Below are 18,349 nucleotides of genomic sequence, written 5' to 3' on the forward strand. Positions count from 1 at the left end.
GGATTGGGTTGTTTGTTTCTTTCATATTGACCTGGATGGGCTGTTTATATATGTTGGAGATTAATCCTTTGTCCGTTGATTCCTTTGCAAATATTTTCTCCCATTCTGAGGGTTGTCTTTTCGTCTTGTTTATGGTTTCCTTTGCTGTACAAAAGCTTTGAAGTTTCATTAGTTCCCATTTGTTTATTTTTGTTTTTATTTCCATTACTCTAGGAGGTGGATCAAAAAAGATCTTGCTGTGATTTATGTAAGAGTGTTCTTCCAGTGTTTTCCTCTAAGAGTTTTATAGTGTCTGGTCTTACATTTAAGTCCCTAATCCATTTTGAGTTTATTTTTGTGTATGGTTTTAGCGAGTGTTCTAATTTCATTCTTTTACATGTAGCTGTGTCCAGTTTTCCCAGCGCCACTTATTGAAGAGACTGTCTTTTCTCCATTGTATATCTTTGCATCCTTTGTCATAGATTAGTTGACCATAGGTGCGTGGGTTTATCTCTGGGCTTTCTATATTGTTCCATTGATCTATGTTTCTGTTTTTGTGCCAGTATCATATTGTCTTGATTACTGTAGCTCTGTAGTATAGTCTGAAGTCAGGGAGTCTGATTCCTCCAGCTCCGTTTTCTTCCCTCAAGACTGCATTGGCTATTCGGGGTCTTTTGTGTATCCATACAAATTTTAAGATTTTTTGTTCTGGTTCTGTAAAAAAATGCCATTGGTAATTTGATAGGGATTGCATTGAATCTGTAGATCGCTTTGGGTAGTATAGTCATTTCCACAATATTGAGTCTTCCAATCCAAGAACATGGTATACCTCTCCATCTGTTGGTATCATCTTTAATTTCTTTCATCAGTGTCTTATAGTTTTCTGCATACAGGTCTTTTGTTTCCCTAGGTAGCTTTATTCCTAGGTATTTTATTCTTTTGTTGCAGTGGTAAATGGGAGTGTTTCCATAATTTCTCTTTCTGATTTTTCATCATTAGTGTATAGGAATGCAGGAGACTTCTGTGCATTAATTTTGTATCCTGCAACTTTACCAAATTCATTGATTAGCTCTAGTAGTTTTCTGGTGGCATTTTTAGCATTCTCTGTGTATAGTATCATTTCATGTGCAAACAGTGACAGTTTTACTTCTTCTTTTCCAGTTTGTATTCCTTTTATTTCTTTTTCTTCTCTGATTGCCGTGGCTAGGACTTCCAAAACAATGTTGAATAATAATGGTGAGAGTGGACATCCTTGTCTTGTTCCTGATCTGAGAGGAAAGATTTCAGTTTTTCACCATTGAGGACGATGTTTGCTGTGGGTTTGTCGTATATGGCCTTTATTATGTTGAGGTAGGTTCCCTCGGGATAGGTCTGATTTGCCATTTTCAATAGCTTTTTATTATGTATCGATTTTAAAAAATCTTTGTGCTTGTATTAATTTTTGAATAACAGTAAAGACTTGTTTACATATAAGAAAACATTTTACAGTATGGTTTTTTTATTCACAGAACTGCAGGTAGTGGGATAGACTTTGAGTATGTGTTGCTTGGTAAACTTTGCATGGTGGTGCCACCCGCCGAGAAAGGTAACGCAGACACAGATATGTGAATTTAGTGTTAAAAATAATGTGTTTAAATGAACAAGGAGACCACATGAGATGTTCATTAGCAGGTGGGTGTAAATATCTACCTAGACGCGGGAGAAAAGTTCAGAGTATTAAGATAGCTTTCAATCCGTGAACTAATAAATTGAGAATCTATTGTGTGTCACAAAATTGTTATTTCTAACTCTACATAGCTAACAAAGGGTTTAAGGAGAGTGGATGAAGACATGGAAAAGGGAGAAAGAAAAAGGGAGAGAGAGAAACTGGAAAAAAGAAAGGAAAGTAGCAGGAAAGGAAAAGGAGGATTTATTGTTAAAGAGAGGAAGCATGGTATTCAGTCTCATACGGGGGGAGAAGTGTGGGCATTAGAGAAGGGGACAGTAGTTTTCTCATGTTATTACTTTGCTCTGTGTTGCAAACTCTTTCAGGTTTGAGCCAGTATAAGAATCTCTCCCCCTACATATGTATATATTTGGCATTAAGTACTTGAGTTTTTAATTAAGGCGAAAAGGAAGATGTTAGAAAGAAAAAGCCTGAGTAGACTGAAAATGTTATCTAACTATACCCATAAAATATTAATGTCCAAGTTAATTTATAAAGTAAACCTAAATGAAACTATGTGGGATGATAGGTTTATAATCCTGGGATAAGTAAAAGAGACCCCCCCCGTCCATGATGAAAATTTGTCCAAAGTAAGATAAACCACCTAATCTGTGATGGAAATTGATGTTTGACTACGTAAGTCTTTAAAGCTTTCATATGGGAAGTTCCCTGGCAGTCTAGTGTTTAGGACTTGGCGCTTTCACTGCCGTAGCCCCAGGTTCCATCCCTGGTCGGGGAACTGAGATCCCGCAAGCCACGCAGCACAGCCAAAAAAAAGAAAAGCTTTCATATGAAAGCTGTAAACAAAGTTAAAAAACAAAAACGATGGAACAAAACACATAGAAAACCTGTACACTTAGAACTACAGACTATTGGATGTGCCATGTTAATGGGTTAGATACTCTGTTGTTAAATTGAAATCTCCAAATAATTGTCAAAATAAATGCAATCCTAATCAGATTCGGAGGAGGCTTTTTTTTGTAGAAACTGACAAATTGATTCTCAAATGCATATGGAAATGCAAAGCATCTAGACAATCCAAAGTAACCTTGGAAAAGAATAATTTGGAAGACTTATCACTACCTGACTTCAAGTCTTAGTATAAAAGTATAGCAGTCAAGGGACTTCCCTGGTGGTCCAGTGGTTAAGAATCTGCCTTCCAGTGTAGGAGACGCGGGTTTGATCCCTTGTCTGGGAACTAAGATCCCACATGCTGTGCGGGGCAGCTAAGCCCGCACGCCGCAACTACTGAACCTGCACGCTCTGGAGCCCGTGCGCCACAACTAGAGAGAAGCCTGCATGCCACAACGAAGAGCCCGTGCACCCCAATGAAAGATCCCGCATGCTGCAACGAAGATCCCGCATGCCACAACTAAGACCCAACACAGCCAAAAAAAAAAAGTAAACTAGTAATAATAAAAAAAGTATATCAGTCAAGACAGTCTGGTTCTAGTATAGGCATAAACCAGTGTAATAATCAACCCAGAAATGGACACAAACCTACAGTTATATGATTTTCAGTGAAAAGTGCCAAATCAAGTCAATAGGCAAAGAGATATCCTTCAGCAGATGAGCTGGAACAATGGGCTATATCCATGTAAAAAAGGAATCTTTGACCTTTACTTTATACCACCAGAAATAACTAAAAATTGATATAGACTGAAAAGTAAAAACTAAAATTTTAGAAGAAAAAATAATACAAGGAAAGCTATGTTTGGGGGATATGCAGAAATTTCTTAGAACACAAAACACAAATCATAGAAGATGAAATAGAGAAACTAGATTTTGTTAAATTAAAAAACTTAAACTCTTTGAAAGATGCTGTTTTTTTAAATATTTATTTACTTGGCTGTGTCGGGTCTAGTTGCTGCATGAAGGATCTTCGTTGAGGCATGTGGGATCTTTTGTTCCAGTGCACAGGCATCTTTCTAGTTGTGGCACGCAGGTTTTCTCTCTAGTTGTGACGCGCAGGCTCCAGGGCGTGTGGGCTCTGTAGTTTGTGGGCTCTGTAGTTGTAGTGCGTGGGCTTAGTTGCCCCGCGGCATGTGGGGTCTTAGTTCCCTGACCAGGGATCGAACCCACATCCCCTTCATTGACAGGCGGATTCTCTACCACTGGACCACCAGGGAAGTCCCGAAAGGTGCTATTTTTTTTTTAAAAATGGAAAGACAAAGACCAGGAAAAAATCTTCACAATACACTTATCAGACAAAGGGCTTGATCTAGAATATGTAAAGAACACAACTGAATAAGGCAACTAAATTAAAAAATGGGCAAAAGATCTGAATATACCTAACCAAAGAAGATAATATGAATGGCTAGCAAGCACATGAAAAGACTAAATACCATTAGATATCAGGAAAGTACAAATTAAAACCACAGCAAGGTGTAGTACTTTATACCCACTAGAATGACTAAAAATAACAAGATTGACGATACAAAGTGTTGGTAGGATGTTGAACAACTGGAACTCTCATACTTTGCTGCTACAAATGCAAAATGGTACAACTGATTTGGAAAACTGGTACACAGTTTCTTATAAAGTTAAAATTATACTTAAAATATGACTCAGCAATTCTCTTTCTAAATATTTACTCAGGAGAAATGAAAATTTCTGTTTATATGGATATTTGTATACACTAATTCATAGCAGCATTATTTTTAACAGCCAAAAACTGGAAATACTAAATATGAAGTTAAATTGTGCTGTGTCTACACAATGGAAATCTATGTGAATTAGCTAATAGAAGCATCATGGTAAATCTCAAAAACGTGCTGAATTAAAAAAGCCAGATATTAAAGAAAGTACCATGTGATTACATTAATACGAAACTGTGGGAAAGACTAACCTATAAGCAGTCATTCTAAGAAAAAAAAACTAACCCTCTTATTTTTGGTAGTTACATGCACCCCTGTCTGTGCCTTTTATAACTGAGTTCAGGGAACAGTGGCTTGACTGAACTTTGATTAGCCACAGAAAAGTAGGTCTGTGATAAGTATGTAGTTTGAAAGCTCTTTTCAGAATGGGTTGGTTTTTGTATTTTTGTTTTTTCTTTCCCAATAGGGTCTTGTACCACAAGTCAATATCAAAGAATGATTTTAACTAGGTTGGGACAGATTTAGTGCTGGTACAGCTATAAATAAGCTTTACTGAGAATTCAGACTTGGTCATTGATTAGTAATTTTTGCATTTCTGGTGGAAATCTCTTTGGCATCTGATAGAACTTCAGACCTCATCACCCCTTTCGCCACTCAAACCTCCCAAATTTTACCAGTTCCTTCAAAGTTTCTAGCAAAGTGTGTTCATTTTTACTTGACATTGTATTTTGCATTTCCATCACTCTATTACAAACAACTTGAAATTGTTAGTATTTGCTTCTTTTACTTATGTATTATTTAAATTGTTATTATTTAAAGATATAATATATAAAAAATTGCATAGACCATAAATGTACTATTTAATACAAAATTATAAAGCAAGTACCTGTGTAACTACCACTTAAGTCAAGAGGTAGAATATTGTCAGTGTTCCAGGAGCTCTTATGCATCTCTTCCTAATTCTTAATTCCTGCCCTCAGCCCTAACCACTTTCCTGACTTCTGTTATAATTTTCTTGCTTTACTTTTATACTTCTATATGCATCTCTAAACAAAATAGTTTAGTTGAACTTGTTTTTGAAATTAATATAAAGGAAATCATTCCATGTATATTGTTTTGTGCCTTCTTTCCCTCAATAACATGGCACTGAGAATTGTCCAGTGTGTTGGATGAAACTACCATTCATTTTCATTTTGTATAGTATTCTTTTGTACGAATGGAGCACCATTCATTTCTTTTCAGTTTAAAATGCTATCTGTTTATTCTTTTTTTTAATATATATTTATTTATTTGGTTGTGCCGGGTCTTAGTTCGGGCATGTGTGTTCCTTAGTTGTGGCCTGCGAACTCTTAGTTGCAACATGCATGTGGGATCTAGTTCCCTGACCAGGGAACCCCTGCATTGGGAGTGCGGAGTCTTAACCACTGCACCACCAGGGAAGTCCCTATTCGATTATTCTTTTTTTAAAAAAAATTTTTAATGGAAGTATGGTTGATTTATAATGTTGTGTTAATTTCTGCTGTATAGCAAAGTGACTCAGTTACAGATATATACATTCTTTTTCATATTCTTTTCCATTATGACTTATCATAGGATATTGAATATAGTTCTCTGTGCTGTACATTAGGACCTTGTTGTTTATCCATTCTATATGTAATAGTTTGCATCTACTAACCCCAAACTCCCAGTTCATCCCTCTCCCACCCCCCACCCCCTTGGCAACCACAGTCTATTCTCTATGTCCATGATTCTGTTTCTGTTTCATAGGTAAGTTCATTTGTGTCATATGTTAGATTCCACATATAAATGATACCATATGGTATTTGTCTTGCTCTTTCTTTTTTTTTTTTTTAATTTATTTATTTATGGCTGTGTTGGGTCTTCGTTTCTGTGCAAGGGCTTTCTCTAGTTGTGGCGAGCGGGGGCCACTCTTCATCGCGGTGTGCGGACCTCTCACTGTTGTGGCCTTCTCTTGTTGCGGAGCACAGGCTCCAGACGCGCAGGCTCAGCGGCCATGGCTCACGGGCCCAGCCGCTCCGCGGCATGTGGGATATTCCCAGACCAGGGCTCGAACCTATGTCCCCTGCGTTGGCAGGCAGATTCTCAACCACTGCGCCACCAGGGAAGCCCCTGTCTTGCTCTTTCTGACTTCACTTAGTATAATAATCTTTAATTGCATCCATGTTGTTGCAGATGGCATTATTTTGTTCTTTTTTATGGCTGAGTAGTATTCCATTGTATGTATATACCACATCTACTTTATCCATTCATTTGTTGATGGACATTTAGGTTGTTTCCAAGTGTTGGCTATTGTAAATAGTGCTGCTGTGAACATAGGGGTGCATGTATCTTTTTGAATTATAGTTTTGTCTGGGTATATGCCCAGGAGTGGGATTGCTGGATCATATGGTAATTGTATTTTTAGTTTTCTGAGGACCCTCCATACTGTTTTCCATAGCGGCTGTACCAGTTTACATTCCCACCCACAGTATAGGAGGGTTCCCTTTTCTCCACACCCTCTCCAGCATTTGTTCTTTGTAAACTTTTTAGTTCTTTGTAGACCATTCTGACCGGTGTGAGGTGGTATCTCATTGTAGTTTTGATTTGCATTTCTCTAATAATGAGCGATGTTGAGCATCTTTTCATGTGCTTATTGACCACCTGTATTTCTTCTTTGGAGAAATGTCTCTTTAGGTCTTCTGCCCTTTTTTCAATTGGGTTGTTTGATTTTTTTTTCGTTGTATGAGCTGTTTGTATATTTTGGCAGTTAAGCCCTTGTGGGTTGCAGTGTTTGCAAATATTTTCTCCCATTCCGTAGATTGTCTCTCAGTTCATTTAAAAAAATTTTTATTCTTTTTTTTTTTTTTTTTTGAATAGACTTTTAGGCTGTTTCCTAAAAATTTACAGCTATTACAAATTAATTATTTTTACTACTTCATTTTGCTATTAGCTATTTTAATTTTGATAACAAATAAAAGAGCATCTTGTATCAGTATAGCTCTTTATGATATATGCAGTGCCCTTATGTACATCGTAATTTAGCCCTCATTTCAGACCTGTGACATTGGCAGTGAAACATTCCATTTTTTATAGCTAATGATAGAGCTTGTCACTTGCCCAAGTTAACATTGCTAAAAATTAGTGTAGTACTAACAACTGCCACACATCTCTTATATCAAAGTCTAAATTCTAAACATCTGATTCTGTTTCACACAAACTGAGCATGCTCAATACCTCAACTGAGTTAAAGTATTCCACATTAAAAAAAAAAGGGAATAAATTGTTTGTCTTAAAAGGTATGCCTCATTGCCTTATTTTTCAAATCATGGCTTTATTGTTGTTTCTTTGGAAGTTGACCTAAACAATTTTATTAATTTGTGGGTACGATGTTGGGACATAAATTTTTCATATTGTCAGCAGTGAAACTGTTCCTACAAGTATAAAGCTTATATCTGCAGCATTTGTAGGTGTGGAAAGTGAGGAGGTGGGGAGGGGATGGAGGAGGTTATATTTTTGACCAGAGAATACTACTACACTTTTTTACTCATGCCAATCTCTTTAAAAGTCAAGAGACTGAACTTTTAATGCAGGAAATCTCTGCCAGTCACTAAGTGGCCTGACAGTTCACTGAAGCTTTTCTAAAATCTTATGTCTAATGAAATTATGAGTTCGTGAAATACTCTCTGGTGCTGTAGCCCAGTTTGACCCTTCATTTATGTGTGGAATGTGCTGAGCTGTGTTTAGAGCCAAGTTTAGTTGTTGATGTTGTTGCAAAGTGACTCTTCTTTTGTTATCTTAAGATTTTTTTTTAAAGTAAGGTTTTCAAAATGGACATGATTTAAGCAGCTTTGAGCTCAAGAAGTGAAAGTACCTGTTAATATATTTATTATTAGTGGTAATGTTGAAATTTTTTGTGACAGATTCACTACTTCTCTATAAGGTGTTTATGTATAAATGTGTTTTAAGTATATATACATTTGAAAAAGATTCTAAAAAGGAATTTTGTTTAGAAAAGCAAGAAAATGGAAAAAGTGTATTGGTATGATATTCCAAGGCATGTTTGAAACATTTTTAGATTTATATGTTTACTTAACAAATAAAAACCTGTGGAGTTGCAAACATCCCCTTGGTTTGAAAATGTATTTCATCATATCTGTTATCTAGGTCATTATTCTTAAGTATCCTTTCTGTCTAATCTCCAAAAATAGAAGCACAAATTATTGTACGTTAAACAGTCATTCTTCAACTAAATATTAAGAAAGAGGAAATATTGTGAATGTCATTTTCAAAGTAGTACCTGGGAATGGGAAAATGTATATTTTGAAATTTGCAAAATAAGGAACAGCTTTACTCTAAATAGGAAGGAAATCTGAATTTGCTAAAATGTTGATTGTAAATTCGGAAGTCATCTATTACTTTTAAGTGTTAAACAAAAGGAATGTATACTCAGTTAAAAATAGAAGAAAATAAAACACCGTGCAATGTAAAATTAGTATTTGAAGGTGGTTTCTGGCAAAGGTAAATTACAAATAAAAAGGAAATTGTGTAGTTCTATATGTAGATGAGAAAATATGATGATGGAATAAATCAAACAATAGATTTTAAAACCTCAGATTTCAAATCCAGTAGATTTGAAACAGTAATTCATGTTTGTATGTGCTACATCAGCAGTGATGAGCATAAGGAATTTTCAGTTTCAAACAAAGGCATATTTGTTTTCATAAAATTGGTTAAAAGAGATTTCACAATGATATTTTAATGGCCATGGTCTTTGATTCAGGGAGGAATTAAGCTTGTTAAGTAAATAGCCCTGAAATAATATTCATGATGTTGTGAATTTAACCCTTTGCTCTTACATTCTCGCTAAGGAAGTAAATGAAACATACAATTCTTTTGAGCTTATAAACCTTCATAGTATTTACCCACTTTATTGGACAGAGCCAGTTGCAAGACTGCTACTTCTTTGTTTAGGAGTTTGGGTGACATAAGGAATGTTCACCTCTCCTTGAAAATAAGCATTCCAGGTTCTGAATTTTACTGTGGCAAGAATGTACATTTTCTTCCTTCTTATCTTTCTCTTTGAACATATGTTTAGATCTTAACATGTCATTGTCCTCTAGTATGTTGGAGGACATGTCCTCTGGACTGTGTAGAATCAGGGTCCTAAATTCATGCCTTATTACCCATATTTGTGACATTGAACATATATGCATTAATCTTCATTGAAGATCTTCTATACAAATATAAAAATAACTGTCATTTATGTCTTACAAGGTTTAGAGTCATGGCTTTGGGGAAAGCGTTTACAGTCATAAAATAGAATGCTCTATGAAGGCAAGGATTACTCTCTCGTTTCAACTGCTATATTCCTAATACCTGACACTGAAAAAGTACTCAAATATTTTTTTATTGAATGAATATCAGTTTATTAAAATCTTGATTTTTTTCCAATGTTTACTTTTTGGGGAAATAGTCTTAATTTTATCACAGATTTAAGAAATAAAAGCTTCTAAGAGTAAGATAAGTAAAGTAACTTCTTTTCTTTTCTTCTTTTTTTCTAGACTACCTGTTAAGGTCCTGAGTCAAGACAACAATTTTTATACCTTTCCTGTGGTTCAGAAACAAGTCCCTGTAGAATCAAAAGCAAAGAAAGGAAACAATCTGACCTTTTGTTTGTTAGATTGACTATATAAGATACTTGACTTCCAGGAACAAAAACACAGAGAAGTAATAAAGTTATTATTTTGGCATCTTTGGACATCTATCATATTGAGAAGCCTGCTTTGTGAAGCTTCCTGTACTGAGATTTGGAAACTTCATTGGTGCTCATTTATAACTTGGACTGTAAGCATGAGTGAATTCTGGTTGTGTTTCAACTGCTGTATTGCAGAACAGCCTCAACCTGTAAGTATGAAGTAATACATGTACAGATTGGGTGGGGTGCTTATTAAACTAATGCTGGTTCTCAAGTTGAGAATTAGGACCCCAGCAGTGATTGCAGGGCAGTTCTAAGGCCTGTCAGTGGAATTCTGAACATCTGGTTAAAGAAAGGAGAAAAATAAAAAGTAAATGTGTTTTGAGTAAATGCCATGTGTGAGGAACTGTGCTAGACCATTGTATATGATTGAGAAGGTTATGCTCTTCTACCAAGTAGACCAGCTTCTGGAGGAGCCATGAGAGGAAAGGGAGACAATCTGAGATAGAACAGCCAAGTCGGCTTTGGAAATCAGTGGTGGAAGATGTCATAGCTAGGTTGCCTCACATCCTTCTTGATTTATCATCTCATTTTCCTCACAGCAGCTCTCTGAGGAAGATACCATTATCCTTATTTTTCAGTTGAAATAGGTTCAGTTTTTTGCACAAAGTCATGTGGATAGTAAGTAGTCTTGGCTGACTTCTTCTTGGTACCTGCCCCACTTTTATCCCTTCTAACCTGTGCACATTTTATTACCTCTACGGAAATTCTGCCATCCACGTCCAATTTTCTCTTCATCCTTTAAGATGCCTAGATCTAATGTCAACGCTATGAAATCTTTGCCAGCTTTCCCCTGACTTAGATAATACCTCGTGTATTTCCACCAGCTCTTTTAGTTCATTTTTCTATGGTAGGATGGAACTTCTTGCATAGTAACTTAACTGTTCTATAGTGTTTCCCACCATGTCAGCTGTTTACAGGACTGCAGTGAATTCTTTACCTACTTACTGTTGTGCATTGGCATGCTGGTGGACTTTTTTCCCCCCAGCTTTATTGAGTTATAATTGGTATACCAAAAAATTGCACATAATTAATGTATACAAACTGGTGAGTTTGGACATACATATACACTCATTGCCATCACCACAATTAAGGTAATAATCTTCTAAGGTATCCTCAAAAACAATGCATATTGATTTACAACCTCCCCCTTTTCTAGTCATATTACATACTTTCCCCATATAGTGTTTCCCCACATGGTACTGATGTTTTGTAATGCTCTTTGTCTCTGAAATGTGTTATTTTAATTAGACACCTATGCCCAGTTGTCATGTATTAATACTCTGGTATTTCCACAGTGAGCCAGGTACTGATGAAATAACAGAGAGCAAAACAGACAGTTTCGGCTTCGTGGCTCTCATTCTAGTGGAGGAGATATTTAGTGAATAAATAGGTGTCTGTGATACCAGGTGATGGTAACTGCTCTAAGGAAAAAGAAAGTAGAAAAAAGAGGAGGAGAAATGGGAATATTAAGAGTGTACAGGAAACGCCTCTCTGATGAAGTGATATTTAAGCTAAGGTTAAGGCAGTAAGGCACATGCTTATGTAGAAGGACTTGCGAGTACAAGAGTTCTGGAAGTGCAAGGGTTGTATGTGTACGAGGAATGTCAAAGAGGGCAGAGTGGCTGTGAGCCAGGGCTGCAGTGGTGGGAAATGAGGTCAGAGATAGTTAAGGGCCGGGTCATGTATGGCCTTCCAGGCTGGGGAAAGACTGATTTTTACACTTTGTGAAATAGGAAATCATTGAATGGTTTTGTTCTTTCAAGTGAAGAACATATCCTTTTCCCAGTAGTTTGAATGTTTAATGTTACTGTATGCCCAGATGGAGAGTTAGCACTGCCTGACCAGACTGCATCCTGTAGGCCAGTGAGTTACCTTCTCCTTCCTGTACTCCCAGCCAGTGAGTCCTCCTCAGCAGTCTGCAATCATGTGTGTAGTGTGTTCTGCAATAAGATTCATTTCCTACAGTGACTTTTCTTCATTTTTGTTGTTGTTCTGATGTGCAGTTCTAATCCATAATAGTAGGGGTGTGTGTCTTTAAGTGATGATGTGGTAACTGCCATATAAAAAAAAACAAAGGAAGGGCACTGTGCTCCATATTTTAGAGAGTCTAAGGTTTCTTTGAGGGAAATGGGTGAAGAATTGGAAGGGGATGGAATGGGTCAGTAGACAGGGGTTGCTAGAAAACCTTAGACCTTAGACATGAAAAGCATGAAAGCTGTTACTGCAGCCTGAGAGTATGAACCAACAGTTCTATGAAAGGTGGCTAGAGGAAACTCTAGGTGAAGGCATTCTATAATTTCAGGGGATTTATGTCAAACAAGAGTGTTTGCTCAAGTGTGGTGCATTTCCACCAGTACTATGCGATAAGGACCTCAGATGGCATAGATTCATGTAGAACTTCCTTTTTTAGGAATCACATTTCCAAACACCCTAAATGAGGTATGAGTATGATAGATACGTTGTCATTTTTCCTTTTTCTGGAAACGTAAATGTGCATGCTCTTGATTTGTTTAATTACACAGAAAATCACATTATGTAACCACAATCATCTCAAAACATTTAGTAGATGAATTTATGTAATAGAAATGGAAAATTACACTTATCAGTGGAGAAGTGAAAAATATCCCTACTTTGTAGAAAGGCAGTGTAGAGGACTGATTCAAATGTCTTAACTGTATTGCTAAACCTAGAAATTACCAAGATTATCTTATTCACTGGAACTGCCTGTCCTGCCTCAGGAGTGGCTACTGGATTTCTTCATAGAGACAATAAGCTGCTTATACCTGAGGAGAAAGTTTCAATTTGTATACATGAGCTTGAAGACAAACTAGAAAGGCTCTTGGCATAAGGATTTTGGTGTTCCTACCCTGTTTTGTGCTGATAGCACAGTCGAGAAGTGCTGGTAAGTTAGTGTCCATAGCATTCCGGATGAGTTCAAGCTGGGAGAGGGGGTGAGATGGTAGTAGAAAGCCATTTATCTTCAGAAACTAGAATGCTTTTGTAATTTGTAAATGTCAGAGAGGAAATGGTTTTCTTTAATGCTTTTATTAAATTGATCTTTATTCAGTTTAGATTGGAGTTTTTTAATATATACGTCAAAGTAAAACAAGCTATTTCTTAGCAAGCCATGTGGTGGCTGCCATTTATAGTTATTTAAAAAGTGACAGCAGCAAAAATAATAATTCAAAAGTAGACAGTTGTATACTGAACCTCATACACTCAGCTTCAACAATATCAGTTCTTATCTGATGTTGTTCGTCTCAGTGCATCTACTTTGCTCTTTTCTGTATTATTTTGAAGCCAAATTCCAAGCATTATTTCACTTTATACATAAATATGGCAGTATTTATCTCTAAGAGATGATTCATATTTAACATAACCACAATACCATTATCATACCAAAAAAGTACTTTAAAAGTTTGTTTTATATATAAATATATATATAATAAATAGTTATGAAACATAATATGAAGCACATATTACCCAAGTTAAGACATGGAGCATTGCCAACACCCCAGAAGCCCCCTAGTGTTCTTTTCATTTACATCCCTGCTCCAACACCTGGAGGAGCCACTGCCCTGATGCTTTTTTTATGGTGATCACTTCCTTATTGTGTTTTATGATTTTACCATTTGTATATGCCCTGAGCAGTATAGGTTAATTTACCTGTTTTAACTTTGAGTGGAGTTCCAGTGGATATAATTGTGTTTTCTTCTTTAATTCAATGCTAAATTTATGAGATTAATCCGTATTGAGGCAGGTAACTGAACTTCATTTCCACTTTTCTTGAACGTTTTGTTGTATGACTACACCATGTACATCCATATAGTCCTTTTGAAATTCTGAGTTGTTCACAGTATGGGACTGTTACGAATGATGCTCTTTCGTGCCTTTGTGTATGTGTTGCCCGGTGAACACGTGCTTGAGGTTCTCTAGGGTATATACCTAGGAGTGAAATTATTGGTTCTGAAGTCTAAGGACATTAGTTAGCTTTTACCATGCAAGACAACATTGTTTTAAATTTGGTGTTATCAATTTGTGTTCCTACCAGCATGATGTTTTCCGACTCATTTTTTATCAGTCCGAGAGGAAATGTTTAACCCTTGCATTATCTTGCATTTTAATTTAATGAGAGTGAAAAGTAACCTGATTTTTTTAAACTTCTAGGTTGTGAGCTTCAGGACTGTACGCAAATCAGAGATTTCTTGAAATAAAATTCTCCAATTCAGCTCCTCCACACTTTTGTTCATCAGCTCATTCCGTTTGTATTATACCATAAGACGAGTTCTTTGAGAGTACAGAAAAACGCATTTAGATAAATTGAAGTCCATGAAGTTAAAGACATTATACTATAGCAGCTTTCATTCTTGTATTTAGTTTCAAGTATGATGAAGCATTAATCTAATTCAGTGCTTTTTGTTTACTCTGTTTCTAGTAACTATTACAGAAATAAATGCTTTCAGAAGCCACCAGGCATCTATGTCATCCTATACACAAAATATTAGTAGAACTTAATTTAAGAAAAGATGAAAAGTAAAAATAGAAGGTCTAGTATTTTCCTCTCACATTGCAGCAGATCATTTTGAACACCCCCCAGGTGAGCATTTCCCACATTGGAGACCATTGAATACAGAACAAGTCAGAGCATGGAGCTCTAGAGTTGAGAAACAGGATTATCTTATCTTCACTGTGATAAAAATAATTACCACTGGAAAAAAAAGGGAAAGAAACGCAGGGAAAATTGTTTTTGATGAACAGGAAGATAAAGAAACATTGTGGTCAAATAGTTTTTAAAAATATATATTTATATGGCAGATAAGTCCTAATTTTTTTCTATATGCTCATTAGAAAATACTATCTATATCTTCATAAAGAAAATGTTTTTTATTTATGAGGTCATGTTAAGTAGCCAGTGTGAGCTCCTATTAACTGACAGCTTACATGAATCCTGAAACATCTCTTAAAAGAGCTATTGTTTTCAAGTCATCTCACCTACCGCATCTGGGAGATTGTCATGTTTATTTAGAAAACACTTTCTTCATTTACATGTTCTGTTATTTGTGTAAATGATGTGAAAGTCTGCATCTTTTCATAAGGCATTGAATTCTTAAAACGGCTAAAATTAAGGTGCTTCTGAAATACCAATAGCATGAACCTTTGCATTGTTTTGTTTTACGATTCTTGGGTTTTATAAACATAGAAACAGCAAGCATACAGAGGATTAAGCCTTTATTTGTCCAGAGTTAGTGGTTTGGGTCCTGATTCTCACATGGGCTTGGTATATACAAATAGGAGGGAAAGTTAAGGATCTCAATTTTATTATTTTAAAAATCAAAAGGCAAAAGAAAGAAAGGAAATCAGTACCAGGCAGGTAAAGTCTAGTTAATAAACTATTCACGGTTGTAGAAGAATAAAATGTTTATGTAAACTTGATGTAATCTGTGATTAAAGGGCAGTTAGAATTTAGATAATATCTGGGGCCTAATACTATAATAGTATTTTAATAATTATGAAGTCAGTACTATATAGGACATTTTTAGAAGCACTTCAGAATCTGTTCATCTGTGATATAAACACATGATAAAAACCATTCTGTTCTTCCATCTTTCTCTGCCTTAAACATGCTTATAATGGGTAGAAAATATTACAGATCAATTTTGGTAGCTCGCATATGCAAGACAGCTTCTAAGAGCTCAGCTCTATCTCCTTTAAGTACTGAGTAAAGGTTGGTCTCTTATCATCTCTGTACATAGTAAAAATTCTTCTAATTTTTTAGATATTTCTAGTGCTCATGTTCCAATTACTTTTGTAGATTGACCTTTCTTTTAGTTCCTTGAAGAGCTACTTTTTATACTTATACTCCTCTGTTTTAGCAGGTGAGACATCATTTGTTCTTTTTCGTTTTGGTTTGTCATTTGTTAGCTGTTTTCATTTGTGAATTGAAAATAATTTTCATACAATCATAAAATTATAGTCTTAAAGGCATCTAAGCAAACATCTAGTCAGATGCATCACTCACACACAAATTTGGAAACTGTTAAGTGAACTAGTAAACTAAGTTAAGCCTAGTGAGTTAATGGCAAAGCCTTGGCATTTTAAAACTAGTTTTCTCTAGTATGTGTTTCAATAAATTTTACCCAAATGGACATGTATACACACATTGGATATGCAATTGAATTATAAGACTCTGCAAAAATACATCACTAGTTTTGATAAGTTATGGTGAAACCAGCAGTGTTTCAACATTTTAAAAGGTTCTTGGGAATTCCCTGGCGGTCCAGTGGTTAGAACTTGGCGCCTTCACTGCTCAGGGAACTAAGATCCTACAAGCTGTGAGGCACAGCCAAATAAAAAAAAAAAAATTCTTGCCAGTAAATGTTAATTATTATCTGCCATTTTTACAGATCTTAGTTTGAATGCTTTCATACATATTAACTTAATGATGCTTTCATACATATTAACTTAATGATATAAGTGCCTGCCATTCTAACACACACACACACACACACACACACACACACCCATCACTCTGTTTTTTGTGGTTTTGATTTTGTTTTATTTGTTCTTGGAGTGTCTAACCTCTGCAAATAGGAATAATGACACCTATCTAATAGTCTTAAATATATTAAAGTAGATAATAAAGTATATTAAATAAGGTAATTTATGTTAAGCGCTTAGCATAGTGCCTGGCATGCAGTAAGCGCTCTTATGAATGTTTAGTTGACAAATTGCAGTTTCCTCTCATTTTATTTTATTTATTTATTTTTTGCGGTACGCGGGCCTCTCAGGGCTGTGGCCTCTTCCGCTGCGGAGCACAGGCTCCAGACGCGCAGGCTCAGTGGCCATGGCTCACGGGCCCAGCTGCTCCACGGCATGTGGGATCTTCCTGGACCGGGGCACAAACCCGTGTCCCCTGCATCGGCAGGCGGACTCCCAACCACTGCGCCACCAGGGAAGCCCTCCTCTCATTTTAAATAATGGTTGATTTTATTTTGTTTTGTTGTGTTTTAAATCTCTGTTGGTTATTTTCAAGCACATTCTATTTGAAATGAACTGGACCTTTAAAGCTTGAAAAATTGGTCTCTTACCAGAAGTATTTTGGTTTGGTTTGGTTTTCAATTACCAGGAAGAGAGATCCAGGTGTGTAACATAGAGAGGATGTTGGACTGAACACACACGTACAGTCTCCTCTCTCCTGAAACCCCACTTTGCATGACATTAAAGGAGTTTAAAAAACAAAAAGGGGTAAAACCCACAAAGGAAAAGAATGCAGACAAAACATAAGCATGGATGAAAGATAATAAAACACAGATGATAGATTTGGAATTTGCAGAACATAGCCACACCCAGTTGCCTGCACAGGGGGATACTGACCAGAAGCAAACCAGAGTCTTAACTGCCTTGCTCTTGGAAGGCCTGCAACTAGGCTTGAACTGCTCAGGCTGGCCTGCAGCAGATCGTTCTCTAGATAACTGACCGGCTCTGCAGAGACCTGGTGATTTCTGTGGTTGTGGGCTCCCCAAGGAAAAAGCCAGTTTCACCATCTTCTCACCTGTCCTTGAACCCACCATTCAGCATGCCTGACCCATGTGTACTAAGCCTCATTTGGACGGTCGGTGATCATCAGGCATGAGGAAAGTTAAAAGAAATTAACCGAATGAAAGAACTCAGAGGAAATAGATGATACAGGGAATAGAAAAGAACTAAAATAAAGCAATAAAAACTGTGAATATTCCTCAGATGATTAGGATATTGGACCCATTAAATAAGAACAGTGTGCCTACACAGGAATGGGGACAGAAAGAACAAATTGAGAAGAAATAGTGTTTGGAAATGATATAGCTGAGATAAAGAGGTCCAGTGGAAGGGCTGGAAGATAAAGGAATCTGTAAACAAAATAAAACAAAGAAATAGAGAGTAAAAACAAAGTAAAACAAAGAGAGATGGAAAGTAGAAGGGAAAAGCTAAGAAAATTAGATGATCAATCCTGAAGGTTCAAAATCTGCCTAATTAGTTTCACAAAGTAGAAGAAAGGGGCATTGGAGGAGAATAAATTATCAAAGTGTTTGCCAAAAAGTTTGGGGGTTTTGTAACATCTTACAGAAAAACCCAAACAAACTTTTTGGACAACCCAATAATAATACAAGAACATTTCCCTGAACTAAAAAACAGTGTAAGTGTTTTGGCTGAAGGCCAGTTGAATGAAAAATACCCATTCCATTTAGTGACATTTCAGATTATATGGATTAGTTGTTTAGCTGTTTAACCAGTTGTACTGCAAGAAATTTGTGGATGGTATTGCAACAATTA

At 36.2% G+C, this 18,349-nt stretch overlaps 1 protein-coding gene across 8 annotated transcripts in view; it reads left to right on the plus strand.

Moving 5' to 3' along the window:
- The window catches only part of CDC42SE2 (CDC42 small effector 2), a 113,782-nt gene that overhangs the window by 55,801 nt on the left and 39,632 nt on the right, over window positions 1-18,349 (plus strand). For all 8 annotated transcript variants that reach the window (XM_067731660.1, XM_067731659.1, XM_067731662.1 and 5 more), the window contains one exon: window positions 9,843-10,185. In XM_067731660.1, coding sequence (XP_067587761.1) covers window positions 10,132-10,185 — 54 coding nt within the window. In that variant the 5' untranslated portion in view covers window positions 9,843-10,131. The remainder of the gene's footprint in view (window positions 1-9,842; window positions 10,186-18,349) is intronic.

Source organism: Pseudorca crassidens, chromosome 3, assembly GCF_039906515.1.
Source record: "Pseudorca crassidens isolate mPseCra1 chromosome 3, mPseCra1.hap1, whole genome shotgun sequence".
In the NCBI taxonomy this organism is placed as follows: Eukaryota; Metazoa; Chordata; class Mammalia; order Artiodactyla; family Delphinidae; genus Pseudorca; species Pseudorca crassidens.